The 17,668-nt window shown below is 43.5% G+C and overlaps 2 protein-coding genes across 2 annotated transcripts; both read left to right on the forward strand.

Moving 5' to 3' along the window:
- Positions 1-2,158: 2,158 nt before the first annotated feature.
- On the forward strand, positions 2,159-3,150 carry LOC147617677 (uncharacterized). The gene is made up of 2 exons (XM_086775921.1): positions 2,159-2,316; positions 2,433-3,150. The coding sequence occupies exon 2, from the start codon at positions 2,454-2,456 to the stop codon at positions 2,988-2,990; it is 537 nt and encodes a 178-aa protein (XP_086632047.1). The 5' UTR covers positions 2,159-2,316; positions 2,433-2,453; the 3' UTR covers positions 2,991-3,150.
- Positions 3,151-14,123: 10,973 nt separating this feature from the next.
- Positions 14,124-15,231, forward strand: LOC147617678 (uncharacterized). Its single transcript, XM_086775923.1, has 2 exons — positions 14,124-14,264; positions 14,381-15,231. Exon 2 carries the CDS (start codon positions 14,402-14,404, stop codon positions 14,936-14,938), a length of 537 nt encoding a protein of 178 aa, XP_086632049.1. The 5' UTR covers positions 14,124-14,264; positions 14,381-14,401; the 3' UTR covers positions 14,939-15,231.
- The last annotated feature ends 2,437 nt before the right edge of the window (positions 15,232-17,668 follow it).

Below are 17,668 nucleotides of genomic sequence, written 5' to 3' on the forward strand. Positions count from 1 at the left end.
CAAGTCCAGTTGTCTGGCAGTCTTTTGCCCTAGCATGTCGGACTTCTTTTGCATAGACCTGGTTTTATGATATTTACTTCAGGTGTTGTTTCCATTTGCTGGATGTGAACCATATTTATGGCTGTGGTAGTCTCTCCATCCACCCAAAGCTCTATGAAGAAACGCAACTACAGCTCTATGAAGAAACACAACACACGGGATGTTGGATGTATTCGACACAAGGGGACTCTGCGAGGCAAGATGTGTTGAGCGGCATGATGTAACTGGTGGCATACAGCAAATCTGCATTGGAGAGGAGGTGACATTGACTATCAGAGCAAGAGCAGAGGTGATGTGTGATTTGTGATCGTCCTCGAGTTGAAGTAGTGAATTTGGAGTCGATCAAGTGAAGGCGGCCCAATAAGGCAAGAGTTTCACATTGAGCATAAGCCACAAGAGTTTGATCGGGACAGCAACAACTAAGGATGTAGAGAGAGAGAGAGAGAGAGAGAGAGAGAGAGCCAAGGAATTGATGAGTTCTTGTCATGAAGACACGTGGACACTAGAAGAAGACGTCACCACCCACGCGGCTGTTGTTCAAGTGCTGTTGTTCATTGCACCACACACTTACAAGGGCACTAGGTTGTCGTTGGTTTGTTCATGTCATGCACCTGTTGTTCATCTTTTACAAGGGCGCGGCTTGCTTTTATGCAGAGAGCAGAGAGAGAGGGAAAAGGGGGGTATGGTTGTGTTGTGCTCTTATGATTCCTTTTAGAAGGTTGCTTTGAGGAGGTCCGAGGGTGGGGCCCTGTGCGGGTTCCGGTATTCAAACCCGCAACGTGGTGGAATTTGGACGACTTTGGAAGGTTGCGCTGGCCAGCAAGTCGTGCTCAGGACCCACTGTTGGGTATTCCATTGCGGCTAGTTTGGTACTTTCTGCCTTTGCGTCCTTCACAAGAAGTTTTGGGCATTTTCCCATGTGGGAAAGAGACCCACTTTCCCTTATGTTTCCCTATAGTGTGTGTCAACATCATGAGCTTCTGGAGACGAGACTCCGCATACCTAGCTAGGTGTGGTGGGGGGGGCAGGGGGCTGCCACCCCCCCTCGAGGGCCGGCAGCCCTCTGCCCCCCCCACCGCACCTAGCTAGGTATGCTCCCCCTCGCCTGCAGAAGCTCATGATGTTGTCGTAATCCTCCATGTGGGAATCGTAGTTGGAAAATGTCAAACTTCTTGTGCTTTAAGGCACCTTAGCAAGGGGGGGCCGGCAGCCCCCTGTGCCCCACCGCACCTAGCTAGGTATGCTCCGCCACGCCTGCAGAAGCTCATGATGTTGTTGTAATCCTCCATGTGGGAATCATAGTGGGAAAATGTCTAAAACTTCTTGTGTCTTAAGCCACCTTAGCAAGGCCATGTGATGCAAAAGAAGGGGGGGTCTGATAAGGCAGAGCAGTCACGAGGGGTTCTCTGATAGTGATCAGGCTGCAAGTCTCTGCCAATAAATGGTCATCTCGATTTGATTTTATGCTTTCATTGTTTGGTCGTGCAAGGTATGGTCCTACTAAGATAGTTATTTCTCAACATAACACCCATTATAAATTGGCAAAAAGGGTTAAAGTGGTTTACTAGTGCCACAGGGTAAAACAAAATTTTATGCTTTCAAGGACAACCTCATTCAGTTCAATAGACAAAAAAGTACCTCATTCAGTTCTTCCAAGGTTTTTAATTGTTTTGTCCCTTGTCATGTGGAATCGTGCATGTATATATAACATAGTCTAAGGCTTTAATTCATGACTTGGAGGGAAACAAGTTATATTCATGAATTAAAGCCTAGACTATATTATATATACGTGCATGTATATATAACATAGTCTAGGCTTTAATTCATGACTTGGAGGGAAACAAGTTATATGTGACTTTGGATGAGCTGGCTGACATTGGACAGCTTTGGATTATGCAAGTTTGTGACTGTGGACGACTCAGACTCTAGAAAAGCTTGAATAATGAGTCCTCGATTCATTTGTGACTGTGGACGACTCGACTCAGACTCTAGAAAAGCTTGAATAGATCAATGGATAGATTGATGGAAAGATACATAAAGTGATGGATGGATAGGTAGATAGATTGATAGATAGGTGACTCAGACTCTAGAAAAGCTTGAATAAGCTTTTCTAGGAGTCTAAGTCGTCCAAAACGTGCACGTGCTGAGACAAACAACGGCGGCGAAGATGAAGGCGGGGACGAAGAACAGGTCCCACTCGGACGAGCACTTAAACCCCTGCAAAACGAATGTAATCCGCAACTCGTGCCTTGCCTGCACAACTCTCTTCTCCTCTCGGTGAGTCAGTGGCCCATCTTAAAACAAACTACAGTACTTCAGTTCGACCACCTCTTCTTGATCGGCGCATTGAGTGTCTACTAGTATCTGTCTGACTCGTTTTGCTTGCCTTACAGGGACCTTTCTGACTTCTGACAATGGCGAACATCAACGGAAAGGGCATCGCGTACGCGCTCCTGCCTGTGCTTCTGCTGCAGCTGCTCACGAGCCTCGTCGGGGCAGTTGACATTATATTCTACACAAGCACCTCTGCATGCAGTGGTGGTGGGTACTCGTTCAACGGCGTCGCTGCTCAGGTGTGCTGCGCAGTGAGTGCCAGCAGCGGGGGTTCTGTGCTGGTCACGAGTGCATCAAGCAGCGTCGCGAGCCGCTTCTACAGAGGTGGAGCCTGCACCACCCAGGTGGGAACGGGATCTGGCAACTTCTGCTTAGTTGGCGGCCAGTCCACCGGAGCGTTCTGGTTCAATGGCAGACGCCGATCGCTCTTGGGCGATGCTGGTTGTGATAGCGTGATGAAGCCAACAGGAGTCGTCTACACTGAAGATGCCTCCCAGGGCCACTGGATGCTCACTTGCTCCGATGCAGCTGAGTTGTTCTCGCAGATGCAGAATGTGACGGATGCAGAGAAAGTGAATTGGCTCATGGCTCGAGGTGCCACCTACGTCCTGCTCTGAAGCTTGCATTGCATATGGCGAATAAATTGTAACGCAGCTACGTCCCAATTTCCCAAAAGGTTATAGCTATAGCTGCAAGCAAGGATCTGTAATTAATAAGCTTAGTGTGGCGAAGATATGCTTATGGTTAAAATAAAAACGTTGAACCTTTGTAGCATAAGGTCCCCCGCACTTCACATTCGAAATTTTCTTTTCACAGGCTGCCTAAATTTCATACCCTGTGGCAGTTCTGGATCTTTTAACTTTTGATATTTTTGAAATTATGGAGGTTCCCGTAGCCACTGCGTGAACATATGAGAGGCAGGGTTACAAACGCACGTGCACAGAGTTCGTGACATCTCGATGTCACTAACCAATTTGCGTATCATATCATGAGCAACCTGCAATTAATTAGGTCAGTCTCGTATGTTGGGGGTGGTGAGATGTGTCCAAGTAACGCTATGAGTGGCTTTGTACCCATAAAAGGTAACATTAGTCCCAGAAATGTGATGTGCCCGGAAAACTATGAAGTGATAGGTCTTAGATATCTATATACGCCACATATTATAATTGGTTTGAAGCCCAAACGATAAGAAAGATCACACCTGATATATGTGGTTGCTGTTTGCTGATTCGGTGTTGTGCGGAACCCAAAGAGGCCATGAAGGAGTCAGTGAGAAGAGGGGCCCCATGGCTGCAAGTAGGGGACGGAGGTAAAAATAGGGGGGAGGGGGGGTGGAGAGAGAGGCGACTGCGGGCTGATTTGCACAAGAAGAATCCTTCTTCTTCTTCTTTTTTACATGAATGCGTGCACTGGCCGGTAGACAGAGGGGAGGCGGGCTATAGTCGTCGGCTGTTTTTTCTTTCTTTCTTTTTAATAATTTTATTGTAGGACTGGTGTGAAGCCTTAATGGTAGGCTAAGGCGGCTTAAAAGCCTTTGTGAACATTTTAATTTTAAAAAAAGCACATGGCTTTTGGGTTTTTAAAAAAAATCTTCACGCGGGCATGTCGCTTGGGAAACGGGCTGCTGCATGTGCATGGAGGGGTACCATCCTTGGTAGAGAGGACCGGGAAGCAAGTATGCACCAATAAAAATCATCACTTTCCTTTCTGCTTTCTTCATGTGAGGTTGTGCGGGACACATTTGATTGATGTGACCCCTTGAATATATAAGGGGAAAGTACAAGAGCTGAGCATATGGGATAAATCCCTGAGTGCCACATGGCATACATTGTGATGACCAAAAAGTACTCCTAGTGAACACTTAGTTCCAACACTGGCCAATAGTTTGCCACATATACTGAAAATTGCATAACCATGTACCAAAAAATTGATTTACTAAACATGGATGGTCCATCCAAGCTGAGGGGAGCCCGTGTGCACTGCGAGCAGCTCATAACCCTACAGCTTTGATCACAGGTCCCAAATATAGTTGTAGATTCAATGGAAAATGGGATGGCTACATGAATAGTGACACACAAGTGGACAACAAAAGCAGCAGCGTCAATGTAGAACCCCATGCAAACATCCATGTCAAAAGCAAGGCAAGCCTTGTAGGTGGCTGTGTGAACTATCCCTTGATCTCCCAAGCATCTCCTCCAAGACAATCACATGGCAAAGAACCCCATTCTTCCTACGAAGCCGGCTCTCTACCATAAGCACTTCTTACCGGTCACAGATGATGGCTTCATTGAGAAGTTGGATTGCTGTCAGCCAGATCAGGGTTTCCTCAAACCGGCTCAAGATAGAGACAGGATGGTTTAAGCCTATCCCATGGGAGGTTCAGATATACAGACCATGCTCAACTGGAGAGGTCTAGTCAAGGAATCACTACTTGTTCAGATGCCCAATGTACTATGAGATAGCCCCATAGTCACAAGGAACGGATAGGACGTCCCCTAGGGACGGATGCATTCCCGGTCTCGTCTGTGTGGCGGGAGTGAGTGGGGATGGGCGGGCGTCCCCGTTGGGACCGTCTCCCACAAGGGACGACCGTCCTGGGATGCCCATGAAAGAGATGTTGTGGGGGACAGCGGGCAGGGGACGGCCAGTGACCGTTGCCCACCCAACAGTCACCTGGCCGTCTCTCTATCCTACACACACCACATCAAACTCACGAGATATATAATACCACATACAACACACGCTCACATGAGTCTTGATCTTCTCCTAGTATTATATATGGTGGGGAACTGGCTTCATCTCTAGTGCTTACATTATTCAATGATTTCTTCAATCAAGGTTACTCGCTCCTTCTCTTCATCACATCAACCATGGCTCTTGGAGGCATGATCCACTGTCCCTCCTTGTTCAAGGTATCTATCTATGCATTGCTAAAATCCATCTATTGAAAGATTAACTCGTCCCTCCTTGTTCAAGCTATCTATCTATCCATTGCTAAAATCAATCTATCAAAATGTTGATTATACAATTAGATTGCGTTGCACAAGGCTGAGGTAAACCATCCTCAATTTTGCTTGCACAGGTTGTCCTTTTGATGATGATGATGATGGTCGGTTTGGATGGTTTCAGCTCTGCTGTTGAAGGAGCGAGTTATTGCAGTGATGAAGATGAGGCTTTGAGCCTTGCTTTGTATTGTGTTACTTCGGGTAGTGTGGAGAGCCACCCTTCAAAGCCGTGTTGTGATGGGATGAAGCAACTGGTGCGAGGCATGACTCTAAGTTGCATGTGTGAGATCTTGATCTCCGTTGGCGGTGTGGGCGCCCCCAGTCTTGTGGACAACTACGTTGAAGCATGCTCCATATCCGTGCCTCCCCATTTCCAATGCAAATTATAATTTATTTGATCCAACCAACAGTTCTCTCTCTCTCTCTCTATATATATATATATACACGAGTTGGCATACCTGTCTCCAACAAGCATATTAGCAGTTTTGAGGCCCCTTCAGTTTTTTAGGCCCCTTTAGACCAGAGCTAGGAAATGCTACCATGTGTCACCCCTCCAGAGACCAAACTTAGGAAATGCTACTATGTGTCACCCCTCCAGAGACCAAAGCTAGGAAATACTACTATGTGTCACCCCTCCAATTGGAATCCCTTTTGAAATAAAGATATAGATAGATATTTATATACATGCATACTTCTCTCTCTAGTGTAAGTGTGTGTGTGTGTGTATATATATATATATATATATATATATATATATACACACACAATATACACACACACATGCATACTTCTCTCTCTCAAGTGTAAGTGTGTGTGTATATATATATACATGTACATACACAATACACACATGCATACTTCTCTCTCTCAAGTGTAAGTGTGTGTGTATATATATATATATATATATACATACACAATACACACACATGCATACTTCTCTCTCTCAAGTGTAAGTGTGTGTGTATATATATGTAATGCACAATACACACACACACACATGCATACTTCTCTCTCTCAAGTGTAAGTGTGTGTGTATATATATATATATGTACATACACAATACACACACACACACATATATGCACTCGCATACACACACACACACACACATATATGCACTCGCATATATCGTTTACTCTTCGTTTATAGGTGGTATTATACAATTAATAGCTTATTAGATAAAGACGGACATTGATAAGCTCGTAGCCCTATTGGTCAATTGGGTTGGCTCAACACCAAGAGGCCCCTGAGTTCAAACTCCACCTAGAGGCCCCTGAGTTCAAACTCCACCTAGAGGCGAGTTCAAACTCCACCTAGAGGCCCCCGAGTTCAAACTCCACCTAGAGGCCCCCGAGTTCAAACTCCACCTAGAGGCCCCCGAGTTCAAACTCCACTAGGGTATCCTCACTTGGTGCCAAATAAAATTTTGGGGAGTGTACCCTTCCCAATTTGTTTTTTTTTAAGATGGGACAAACCAATAATGTTTCATGCCTTAGTTTTTAAATAGTGATCCATGATCCAACAAAGGGATAATTCAAAGGGATAATTTATTCAAGGTCAGGGTGAGACTTAATATGAAGTAAAGATGACAAAGAGATTGAGCCTAAATCCACGCTTGAAAAAGTACACCTTTTGCTACAAGAAAGAGAGCCGATAGAATTAGGACTTTCACTTGCCGAGATAAAGTCAATGAGGACAAAACAAGAAGAGGATTAAAAAAAAGAAACAAGCGTGTTCCGGGATGATGTAGACAACAGTTGATACTTAATGGGTATACCGAGTTTCTAATGCTTGTGGGTGCTACAAACTGCATTAAGAACTACAAACATTGGACAACAACTCTCCAATCCATAAACACAAGGCAGTCAAACATAAGCAGGGCTAAAATGAAATCAAAGCAGGGAAGAATCCAGTCAACTCAATCCCTAGCAGAGACAATGTTGTCAAGGGGGAAGCCTGCAAAAATAAAACAAACAATCAAAAACCCAAAAATAGCAAAAATTGAGCAAAATGCCATATTCAAGGACTGTAAACAAAGCCTTGAGAAGTCACTAAAATAGTGGACAAAATCCAAGGACAATAGTGGGGAAGGTGATGTAATCAGCATCCCATCAAACTTCAAGAAATATACCATTGAGGATAGGAAAATTATTCTTCAAGTACCTCAAAGGGTGAAACCAACTATAGTGGGAGAATCCTACGGTCTGGAGGATGCAAAAAAGGTTGATCTAGCAGAACCAGGATAGAAACCTTGTCCTGTGTACATTGCTATGGATTTGACAAAAGAGGAAGAAATGCTATAGATTTCCACCTTGAAGGAGTATAAAGATGTTTTTGTGTAGAGCTATAAGGATCTCAAGGGTGTGGATCCTGCCATTTGTCAACACACCATAGCAATGAGGGAGGATGCAAAGCCACAAAAACTACAACCTTACATGTACAATGATAATTTTGGTCAAAAAATCAAGGAGGAGATTTGATAAGCTTTTAGTGTTGGGGTATAATGCCCAATATGGCCGTAAGGCCGGGCGCCGCCCAATAGTTCTCTTGTATATAGTTCGTACGCTGCTGCAACAATCGCACGACCATTATACACTTTGCTGGTAGTATTTGAATGGACTGAGGAATGTGACACAGCTTTTGAAAAGCAAAAAAAAGCCTTAGTCATTGCACCAATATTGAAATCTCTAAATTGGAATAAGGAATTCTATGTTCACATCAATGCATCCAATTTTGCAACCTCACACAACCTCGTGATCATAAAATGGATTTCCCAATTTTACATGCAAGCTAACATTTGAATGTGGTTAAAAATAATTACACCACAACAAAGCAAGAAGGGCTGACAATGATCTGTGTTGTAAAGAAGTTTTGCCATTATCTATTGGCAAATCATTCTTTTAGAATTTGACTTCATGGTAGTGGTAAAGAAAGGGTCTACTCAGGACCATTTGAGCAAAATTTCTATTGTGAAGCACCAAAGGGGGTAGACAATGACCTCCCGGATGCAACTTTATTTAATATAGAGTCTGTACCATGCTATAGTGAGCGCATTGCTAGATTCTTGTCTACTACAATCTGGGATGACAAGATAGCTGATCTTACATGTCATGCAAATTTCTTGGATGCCTGCTAAAGGTTTTAATTGATATTAAGGAGACTTTACTACCTAGGGACAGCGAGGTTTTACGCTTAGTTGCTAACTCAGATGAGTACCAAGATTTGGTTGTTGAAGCTCACGTGAGTATTTCAAGCCAACATTTCTCAAGAAAGGGAATATATTGTAGAGTGTTGTGCAACGGCAATTGGTGGCCTTGTATGCACCTTTATACCCAAGATTTGTAGTTCTCCCATGAGCCGAGCAACGTTTCAAGTTATTCCATTCACTCAGCTAAAGTCATGGTCCCTTCTATATATAGTGATAGAGAGTGCCATATCTTGTTCACAAGGTTGTGGATACTCATGGGCCCTCTTTCTATGTAAATGTACATGGGGCCACTTTGTATGAGGTAGAGGATTTTCTTGGTGCTAGAGGGACATGGGCTTTGGTTGGATGGTCTCTATCTGTTGAGATGTTGTCACCTTCTCAAGGATGCTTAGACATGGATTACTCTTTGTCCAAGACAACCTCAAAGATTACACACATTGTTGTTGCACAGCCTCTTTCTTCCCCCACAAGATGCATGAGGATTGTCTTATGGAATGTGTAGGGGATGGGAGGTCCTTATTTTATGCCCTATCATGGTAGGTTGTGATAGAAATCGCAAAGATGGTAGGTTGTGATAGAATTTGCAAAATGTTTGGTTAGTAGCGGCATTGGTGTGCTTATGATTCATGAACGAGAGTCGTATTTGCCTAACTGATACTGCATGGTCACTGTGAAACTTTTATGGCATCATGATATGAACTTTTGGGCGCCCAAGGGAGTATGTATGTCTATTATGGACTCTTGGCAACATGCTATTTTGGACAGTGGAGTGATAGTCCCTTAGCATTCCCAATGGATGATTATGTGGTTTGCAAAGTGTAGAGTGGGTTTGCTGAATGTATATGCCCCTAACCATGCGAGCGCGTAGAGTTTTGGGGATAGATCTTTGATGCATTGCTAGAAATGATGCACTGGTGTGTAAGGAGGGGTTTTAAGTATGATTAAGGACCCTTATCTGATAGAGTAGGAAACAATCATTCTATAGTAGAGGGGGGTGAGCTGGCGGCCGCAGAGCATTTATGTATGTATTTGAGGACATCATATGTATGGCATCATGAGGGATATTGTCATGAGTGGGGTAGCCTTTGCTTAGACTAGCAGATGAGGGGCTCTAGCTTGTCATAGCTCGATTGTTTCTATGAAGGGGATTGGTTGGAGACTCAAGAGGGCTTAGTAGGGATCTTGGTTGGGACTACCTTGTTTTATCATGCCCTAGTTATCCTGACTTTGGAGGAGAGTCACAAGGGTCAGTCTATGCACATTCTTGAGAGTGTTCTTTTAGATGCTCACCTTTCAAAGCATTGGGGTGCAAGTCAGGTGAGAGAGGGAGAGATGGCCAGGTAGGCATCTCTAGCGTGGAGTTTCTCTTTTTGAGAGGTAGCTTAGGACAGGGTGGCTTAGTCTTGATAGGGGGAGCATCGACTTCATTAAGACATGACTTTGTTGTAAAGACTGCGGGAGGAACATCTTGATAGCCCATAGTAGCTGAGAGTTCTTGCAGTTTGAAAGAGAGTATTGTAGGTTGACCCTCACCTTGGAGAGGTAGTAGAAATGGATGCCAATTGGCATCGATGGGTCTAAGAGAGCTACCCCCTACTAGCAAAATTAGAAAAGGGATTCATTTGAGTGGCGATGGTGGGATAGATCCCCACCCCCTGCCCAGGTTACCCGCGCAAAATTTCCTTTATTTTGGTACACTGCTGATTTGGGGTGTCAAATCTCTAACGGGTAGGCGCGGAGGGCCACTCTAGTGGCAACTAATGAGAGCACTGACATCACCAAAGAGCAAAGTTCTAGAGAGTTTCAATGTGTGAGTGGGAAAAGGTCTGCCTCTGAAGGGAAATGTCCAGCATCTTTGCATGTGCAGGGCCAATCTACTAGGGGCATCTCAGTGGTGTAAGAAAGGAGGTGCACCCCAAAGTTCTATAGAGGGAAACTCATACATGAAAACATGGACATGTACCAGGAGGATTATACTATCTTGAACACGCGATCTTTGATGTCATCAACAAGAATCCCCTTAGCTCATGCATAAGCCATGTACGTCGCTTTTCACAATGTGAAAGGGAGACAGTTAGTCGTGCTGGTTGCAATGCTATAATGCCTAGCTCCTTGGCCATGGTCTCGGAGATAATATTCACTCCGGATCCTCCATCCAATAGTACTCCTGGTATTGTGCGCCATCTGATTTGCACTATCACCTTTATGACTATAGTGTCGACTTCTGGTACTATCTCAGCTTTAACTGTCTGACACTCTATTTCCTTCACCTTGTTTGGCAGCTTTTCCTTTGCCTTTTGATCCGATCTTGAAAGCTTTTGGATCAGTTGTTGCTTAAAGTTGGGTACTAAAGTAAGCAACTGATCTACGGTTATGCTTAGCTTTAAATTATTAATCAATTCATCCCATAAATCATATTTGGAAACTTGATTGTTTCCTGATGTTCTTTCTTCATCTGCTACCATCTTGCATTCCATTAGGTGAGTCACTTACCTTGTCAGAAGTCTTTTGCTTCCGTCTTCTTTATTGGGGAGGTCTTTCCTTCCTAGACATCGCAAGTCGGAAGGACTTCTGCTTCCGCTTGTGTTCTGCCCTGGTCGGAAGGATTCCTACTTTTACTTTGTCTGCCCCGTAGGCTTTTCCCTATGTCTTGTTCTTCTGGCACCCTTGGTGCGACTAGTATTGTGTTCATCCAGTGCTCTGGTCTGAACATTGTTTTACTATTCCCTTGTGCTGTTGGGCTTCTCTTCCTTGGCACATTGTTTTCTGCTATGGTATGGACTTTCTTAGTCCTCTTGTTATCCAGAGGTTTGAGGGATTGATCTTCCTCTTCATGAACCTTCATCTTTTCGAAGGCTATTTCTGCCTTCCTGGTCTCCTCCGCAGTTGAAGGGGCGGACACCCATTTGACAGTGACTTTGGTTGCCAAGTCGTCGGAATCAACATACCCTCCCTAACCTTGTGCTTCCTGCACTTCCCTGGTTGCTTCTTGTCTGATTCGGCGGCTTGCTCCTCCAAGTCTAGCTGTCTGGCAGCAGTTGAAGGGGCGGACACCCATTTGACAGTGACTTTGGTTGCCAAGTCGGAATCAACATACCCTAACCTTGTGCTTCCTGCACTTCCTTGGTTGCTTCTTGTCTGATTCGGGCTTGCTCCTCCAAGTCCAGTTGTCTGGCAGTCTTTTGCCCTAGCATGTCGGACTTCTTTTGTATAGACCTGGTTTTATGATATTTACTTCAGCAGGTGTTGTTTCCATTTGCTGGATGTGAACCATATTTATGGCTGTGGTAGTCTCTCCATCCACCCAGAGCTCTATGAAGAAATGCAACTACAGCTCTATGAAGAAACACAACACACCGGATGTTGGATGTATTCGACACAAGGGGCCTCTGCGAGGCAAGATGTGTTGAGCGGCATGATGTAACTGGTGGCATACAGCAAATCTGCATTGGAGAGGAGGTGACATTGACTATCAGAGCAAGAGCAGAGGTGATGTGTGATTTGTGATCGTCCTCGAGTTGAAGTAGTGAATTTGGAGTCGATCAAGTGAAGGCGGCCCAATAAGGCAAGAGTTTCACATTGAGCATAAGCCACAAGAGTTTGATCGGGACAGCAACAACCAAGGATGTAGAGAGAGAGAGAGAGAGAGAGAGAGAGAGAGAGAGAGAGAGAGAGAGAGAGAGCCAAGGAATTGATGAGTTCTTGTCATGAAGACACGTGGACACTAGAAGAAGACGTCACCACCCACGCGGCTCTTGTTCAAGTGATGTTGTTCATTGCACCACACACACTTACAAGGGCACTAGGTTGTCGTTGGTTTGTTCATGTCATGCACCTGTTGTTCATCTTTTACAAGGGCGCGGCTTGCTTTTATGCAGAGAGCAGAGAGAGAGGGAAAAGGGGGGGTGGTTGTGTTGTGCTCTTATGATTCCTTTTAGAAGGTTGCTTTGAGGAGGTCCGAGGGTGGGGCCCTGTGCGGGTTCCGGTATTCAAACCCGCAACGTGGTGGAATTTGGACGACTTTGGAAGGTTGCGCTGGCCAGCAAGTCGTGCTCAGGACCCACTGTTGGGTATTCCATTGCGGCTAGTTTGGTACTTTCTGCCTTTGCGTCCTTAACAAGAAGTTTTGGGCATTTTCCCATGTGGGAAAGCGACCCACTTTCCCTTATGTTTCCCTATAGTGTGTCAACATCATGAGCTTCTGGAGACGAGACTCCGCATACCTAGCTAGGTGTGGTGGGGGGGCAGGGGGCTGCCACCCCCCTCTGCCCCCCCCCACCGCACCTAGCTAGGTATGCTCCCCCTCACCTGCAGAAGCTCATGATGTTGTCGTAATCCTCCATGTGGGAATCGTAGTTGGAAAATGTCAAACTTCTTGTGCTTTAAGGCACCTTAGCAAGGGGGGGCCGGCAGCCCCCTGTGCCCCACCGCACCTAGCTAGGTATGCTCCGCCACGCCTGCAGAAGCTCATGATGTTGTTGTAATCCTCCATGTGGGAGTCATAGTGGGAAAATGTCTAAAACTTCTTGTGTCTTAAGCCACCTTAGCAAGGCCATGTGATGCAAAAGAAGGGGGGGTCTGATAAGGCAGAGCAGTCACGAGGGGTTCTCTGATAGTGATCAGGCTGCAAGTCTCTGCTGCCAATAAACGGTCATCTCGATTTGATTTTATGCTTTCAAATTGTTTGGTCGTGCAAGGTATGGTCCTACTAAGATAGTTATTTCTCAACATAACACCCATTATAAATTGGCAAAAAGGGTTAAAGTGGTTTACTAGTACCACAGGGTAAAACAAAATTTTATGCTTTCAAGGACAACCTCATTCAGTTCAATAGACAAAAAAGGACCTCATTCAGTTCTTCCAAGTTTTTTAATTGTTTTGTCCCTTGTCATGTGGAATCGTGCATGTATATATAACACAGTCTAAGGCTTTAATTCATGACTTGGAGGGAAACAAGTTATATTCATGAATTAAAGCCTAGACTATATTATATATACGTGCATGTATATATAACATAGTCTAGGCTTTAATTCATGACTTGGAGGGAAACAAGTTATATTCATGAATTAAAGCCTAGACTATGTTATATGAACATGCATGTTATATATACATGTATATAGGTGGGTAGGTAGATAGATTGATAGATAGGTGGTCACAATTTATTCATTTTTGGATAACTTTTATCAATGCTGCATGATGATGTTGATGTGAGTTTGTTTAATTGTAGCAGCAAGTGAATGTGTCGGTGAAAAGAAATGGTCTAGATAGATGGATGGATGGGTGTGTGGGTGGGTCAATGGATAGATTGATGGAAAGATACATAAAGTGATGGATGGATAGGTAGAGAGATTGATAGATAGGTGGGTAGGTAGGTAGGTAGTGTGGCGATTGATTGATGATGAGCTGGATGGACTTTGGAGACAGCTTTGGATTATGCGACTGTGGACGACTCAGAAGACTCCAGAAAAGCTTGAATAATGAGAGTCCTCAATTCATTTTCGAATTGAGGACTCAATTATTCAAGCTTTTCTAGGAGTCTAAGTCGTCCACGTGCTGAGACAAACAACGGCGGCGAAGATGAAGGCGGGGACGAAGAACAGGTCCCACTCGGACGAGCACTTAAACCCCTGCAAAACGAATGTAATCCGCCACTCCTGCACAACTCTCTTCTCCTCTCGGTGAGTCAGTGGCCCATCTTAAAACAAACTACAGTACTTTAGTTCGACCACCTCTTCTTGATCGGCGCATTGAGTGTCTACTAGTATCTGTCTGACTCGTTTTGCTTGCCTTACAGGGACCTTTCTGACTTCTGACAATGGCGAACATCAACGGAAAGGGCATCGCGTACGCGCTCCTGCCTGTGCTTCTGCTGCAGCTGCTCACGAGCCTCGTCGGGGCAGTTGACATTATATTCTACACAAGCACCTCTGCATGCAGTGGTGGTGGGTACTCGTTCAACGGCGTCGCTGCTCAGGTGTGCTGCGCAGTGAGTGCCAGCAGCGGGGGTTCTGTGCTGGTCACGAGTGCATCAAGCAGCGTCGCGAGCCAATTCTACAGAGGTGGAGCCTGCACCACCCAGGTGGGAACGGGATCTGGCGACTTCTGCTTAGTTGGCGGCCAGTTCACCGGAGCGTTCTGGTTCAATGGCAGACGCCGATCGCTCTTGGGCGATGCTGGTTGTGATAGCGTGATGAAGCCAACAGGAGTCGTCTACACTGAAGATGCCTCCCAGGGCCACTGGATGCTCACTTGCTCCGATGCAGCTGAGTTGTTCTCGCAGATGCAGAATGTGACGGATGCAGAGAAAGTGAATTGGCTCATGGCTCGAGGTGCCACCTACGTCCTGCTCTGAAGCTTGCATTGCATATGGCGAATAAATTGTAACGCAGCTACGTCCCAATTTCCCAAAAGGTTATAGCTAAGGCTGCAAGCAAGCAAGGATGTGTAATTTAATAAGGTGTGGCGAAGATATGCTTATGGTTAAAATAAAAACGCCTCAATTACTTAAAAAACATTCTCATATCCACATTCCTTTCATGAATTTTTTTTAAAAAAAATAAAGGACCTCTTATTCTATTACGATGATATACCATCATAAGATGATGTCTTGTACGCTTTACACATGCAAGAATGATTTTTAACATAGTTGGATTCCCTTGTTCCATGTTCATTGATGATGTGCTACAAGTTTTAATCTCTATCTCAACATGGCTTATACTTGGGTAAAGTATGAGGAAATTTCTAGAAGGCTAAGAGAAATAGGAGATTACAATTGGGTGTAGTACTCTACCTTTTCTCATTTTTTGAATTGAAGTATCTAGATTTATTTTTAGCAAGTCTAGCATGATGGTTCTGTTTAAGTATATGAGGAAGGTCATTTAACAAAATTCTTAACAAGGCTCTACCAACAGACATTCAATGTAATAACTGCCTTATTATAATTTGCCTAATTTATTTTTAATAAGAAAGTGCATAGCCTAAGATTATCAAAATACCTATCTTTAAAAGAATAAATATTTCTTTAAATAACAAAGACCCAAAGACAATTTAAATGTGCATATTGATTAACAAGGTTAGTAAAAAGATATTTAATCTAAAATTTACATAAATGCTAATAAGAAGCCAAAATTACCCATCTTTAACAATAACATCAAGGCAGCCTAATATTTCCAAACAATATACAAGATCTATAAGAATTTAATTGAGCACACTTACATACCATGAGAAAATTAAAGGTGCCACAAAAGGTTTGATCATGACTTAGTAGCTTTACACAATTGGGAAGGGACTTATAAACATAGTAATAGAAATTTTGAAAACAAACATCATATTTTAAGTAGAAGAAAATATGTTAACCAAGGAATTGTATATGACAACGCTTACCTTGAAAATAAGTGTACCAGCACATTGATCTAGATTTTGAGAGATCCTTATAACCAAGAAATCTTGTATGATTCACCATATCCACAAGTTGAGGATAAGGCTTTGAGAAGATGGCTAGCAATTTTAACAACTTCTCCTTTCATTATCTAGTATTCATATTAAAAACAAGATTATTGAGAGCATATTGCGTTCTTATTATAAAAGTTGTAAATAATTATAAGTAAAATGACATATACTTATCATGCAAGTGATTTCAACATGGTCATTATTTCAATGATTTATTGTGGGCTCTTACCCCAATTGTTAACACTCATGAGCCTACACAAAGGTCATGAGTTCAAACCCAAACACCTCTGATGATAGCCCATGTTTCCAATTGTGTTTTAAGAAAATAATATTTTTGGATAGGAGTTAGGATGACTGCAAGTGCATGATGGTTGGGTCTAGATGGAATCAAGTCTAGCATCAAAGATCATAGGCAATATTCTCATTCCTTATAGAACGGAAGTTTTAAGGGCTTAAAGTCAATGCAATTAAGAGGTAAAATATACCATAATAATAAAAGTATAGATCTAATAATGCACAAAGTGATTAGAATGTAACTAGGATATTGACACCAACTTCTAGAGTTTCCTTTTGACAAGCACCCTTGCCCTTCAAAAATTAAATGAAAAAAGTAAAAAACATGAATTTTTTAGAGTTTATATGTAATTTTTGGCAAGGAGGATGAAACAATTTAACAAGTATTTGATAGTCAAAATGGAAAAAAGGAGGGGGGGGGCATGATGGCAATCAAAGCTTGGAGGCATGCTATACCCAAGAATATATCCAAAAACAATCTTTTAGTAACTAACTAAGGGTGGTTACATCAACACCATAGGTTTAAAAGTACGTCAAGACCATTAGAATTTGAGGCTTCCATTGTTGTGAGAAGAAGTGTTCTCAAAAAGATCACCATTTTCTTCTTACATCAGGTGTAATAGAGAATGCTCCATGTGCTACCCATGGTACAAGTGTGGGAAGAAGATCACAATTTTCTCATTACTTTACATAAGGTGTAATAGTAGAGAAGGCCCCATGCATTACCCATGGTACTACAAGGTGTAATAGAGAATGCGCCATGCATTGCCCATGGTACGATGTGGCAAGAAGAAATCTCTCTCGTAAGAGAGAATGCTCCCATGCATTACCCATGGTACAATGTGGCAAGAAGAAATCTCTCTTGTAACGGCACCACATCAAACTCACGAGATATATAATACCACATACAACACACGCTCACATGAGTCTTGATCTTCTCCTAGTGTTATATATGGTGGGGAACTGGCTTCATCTCTAGTGCTTACATTATTCAATGATTTCTTCAATCAAGGTTACTCGCTCCTTCTCTTCATCACATCAACCATGGCTCTTGGAGGCATGATCCACTGTCCCTCCTTGTTCAAGGTATCTATCTATGCATTGCTAAAATCCATCTATTGAAAGATTAACTCGTCCCTCCTTGTTCAAGCTATCTATCTATCCATTGCTAAAATCAATCTATCAAAAGGTTGATTATACAATTAGATTGCGTTGCACAAGGCTGAGGTAAACCATCCTCAATTTTGCTTGCACAGGTGGTCCTTCTGATGATGATGATGATGGTCGGTTTGGATGGTTTCGGCTCTGCTGTTGAAGGAGCGAGTTATTGCAGTGATGA

This window comes from Cibotium barometz, chromosome 36 (genome assembly GCF_041138505.1).
Source record: "Cibotium barometz isolate CiBa-2024 chromosome 36, ASM4113850v1, whole genome shotgun sequence".
Classification (NCBI taxonomy): Eukaryota; Viridiplantae; Streptophyta; class Polypodiopsida; order Cyatheales; family Cibotiaceae; genus Cibotium; species Cibotium barometz.

Excerpts from the sequence above, each read along its gene's own strand:
- LOC147617677 (XM_086775921.1), top strand. The coding sequence starts at position 2,454 with ATGGCGAACATCAACGGAAAGGGCATCGCGTACGCGCTCCTGCCTGTG.
- LOC147617678 (XM_086775923.1), top strand. The coding sequence starts at position 14,402 with ATGGCGAACATCAACGGAAAGGGCATCGCGTACGCGCTCCTGCCTGTG.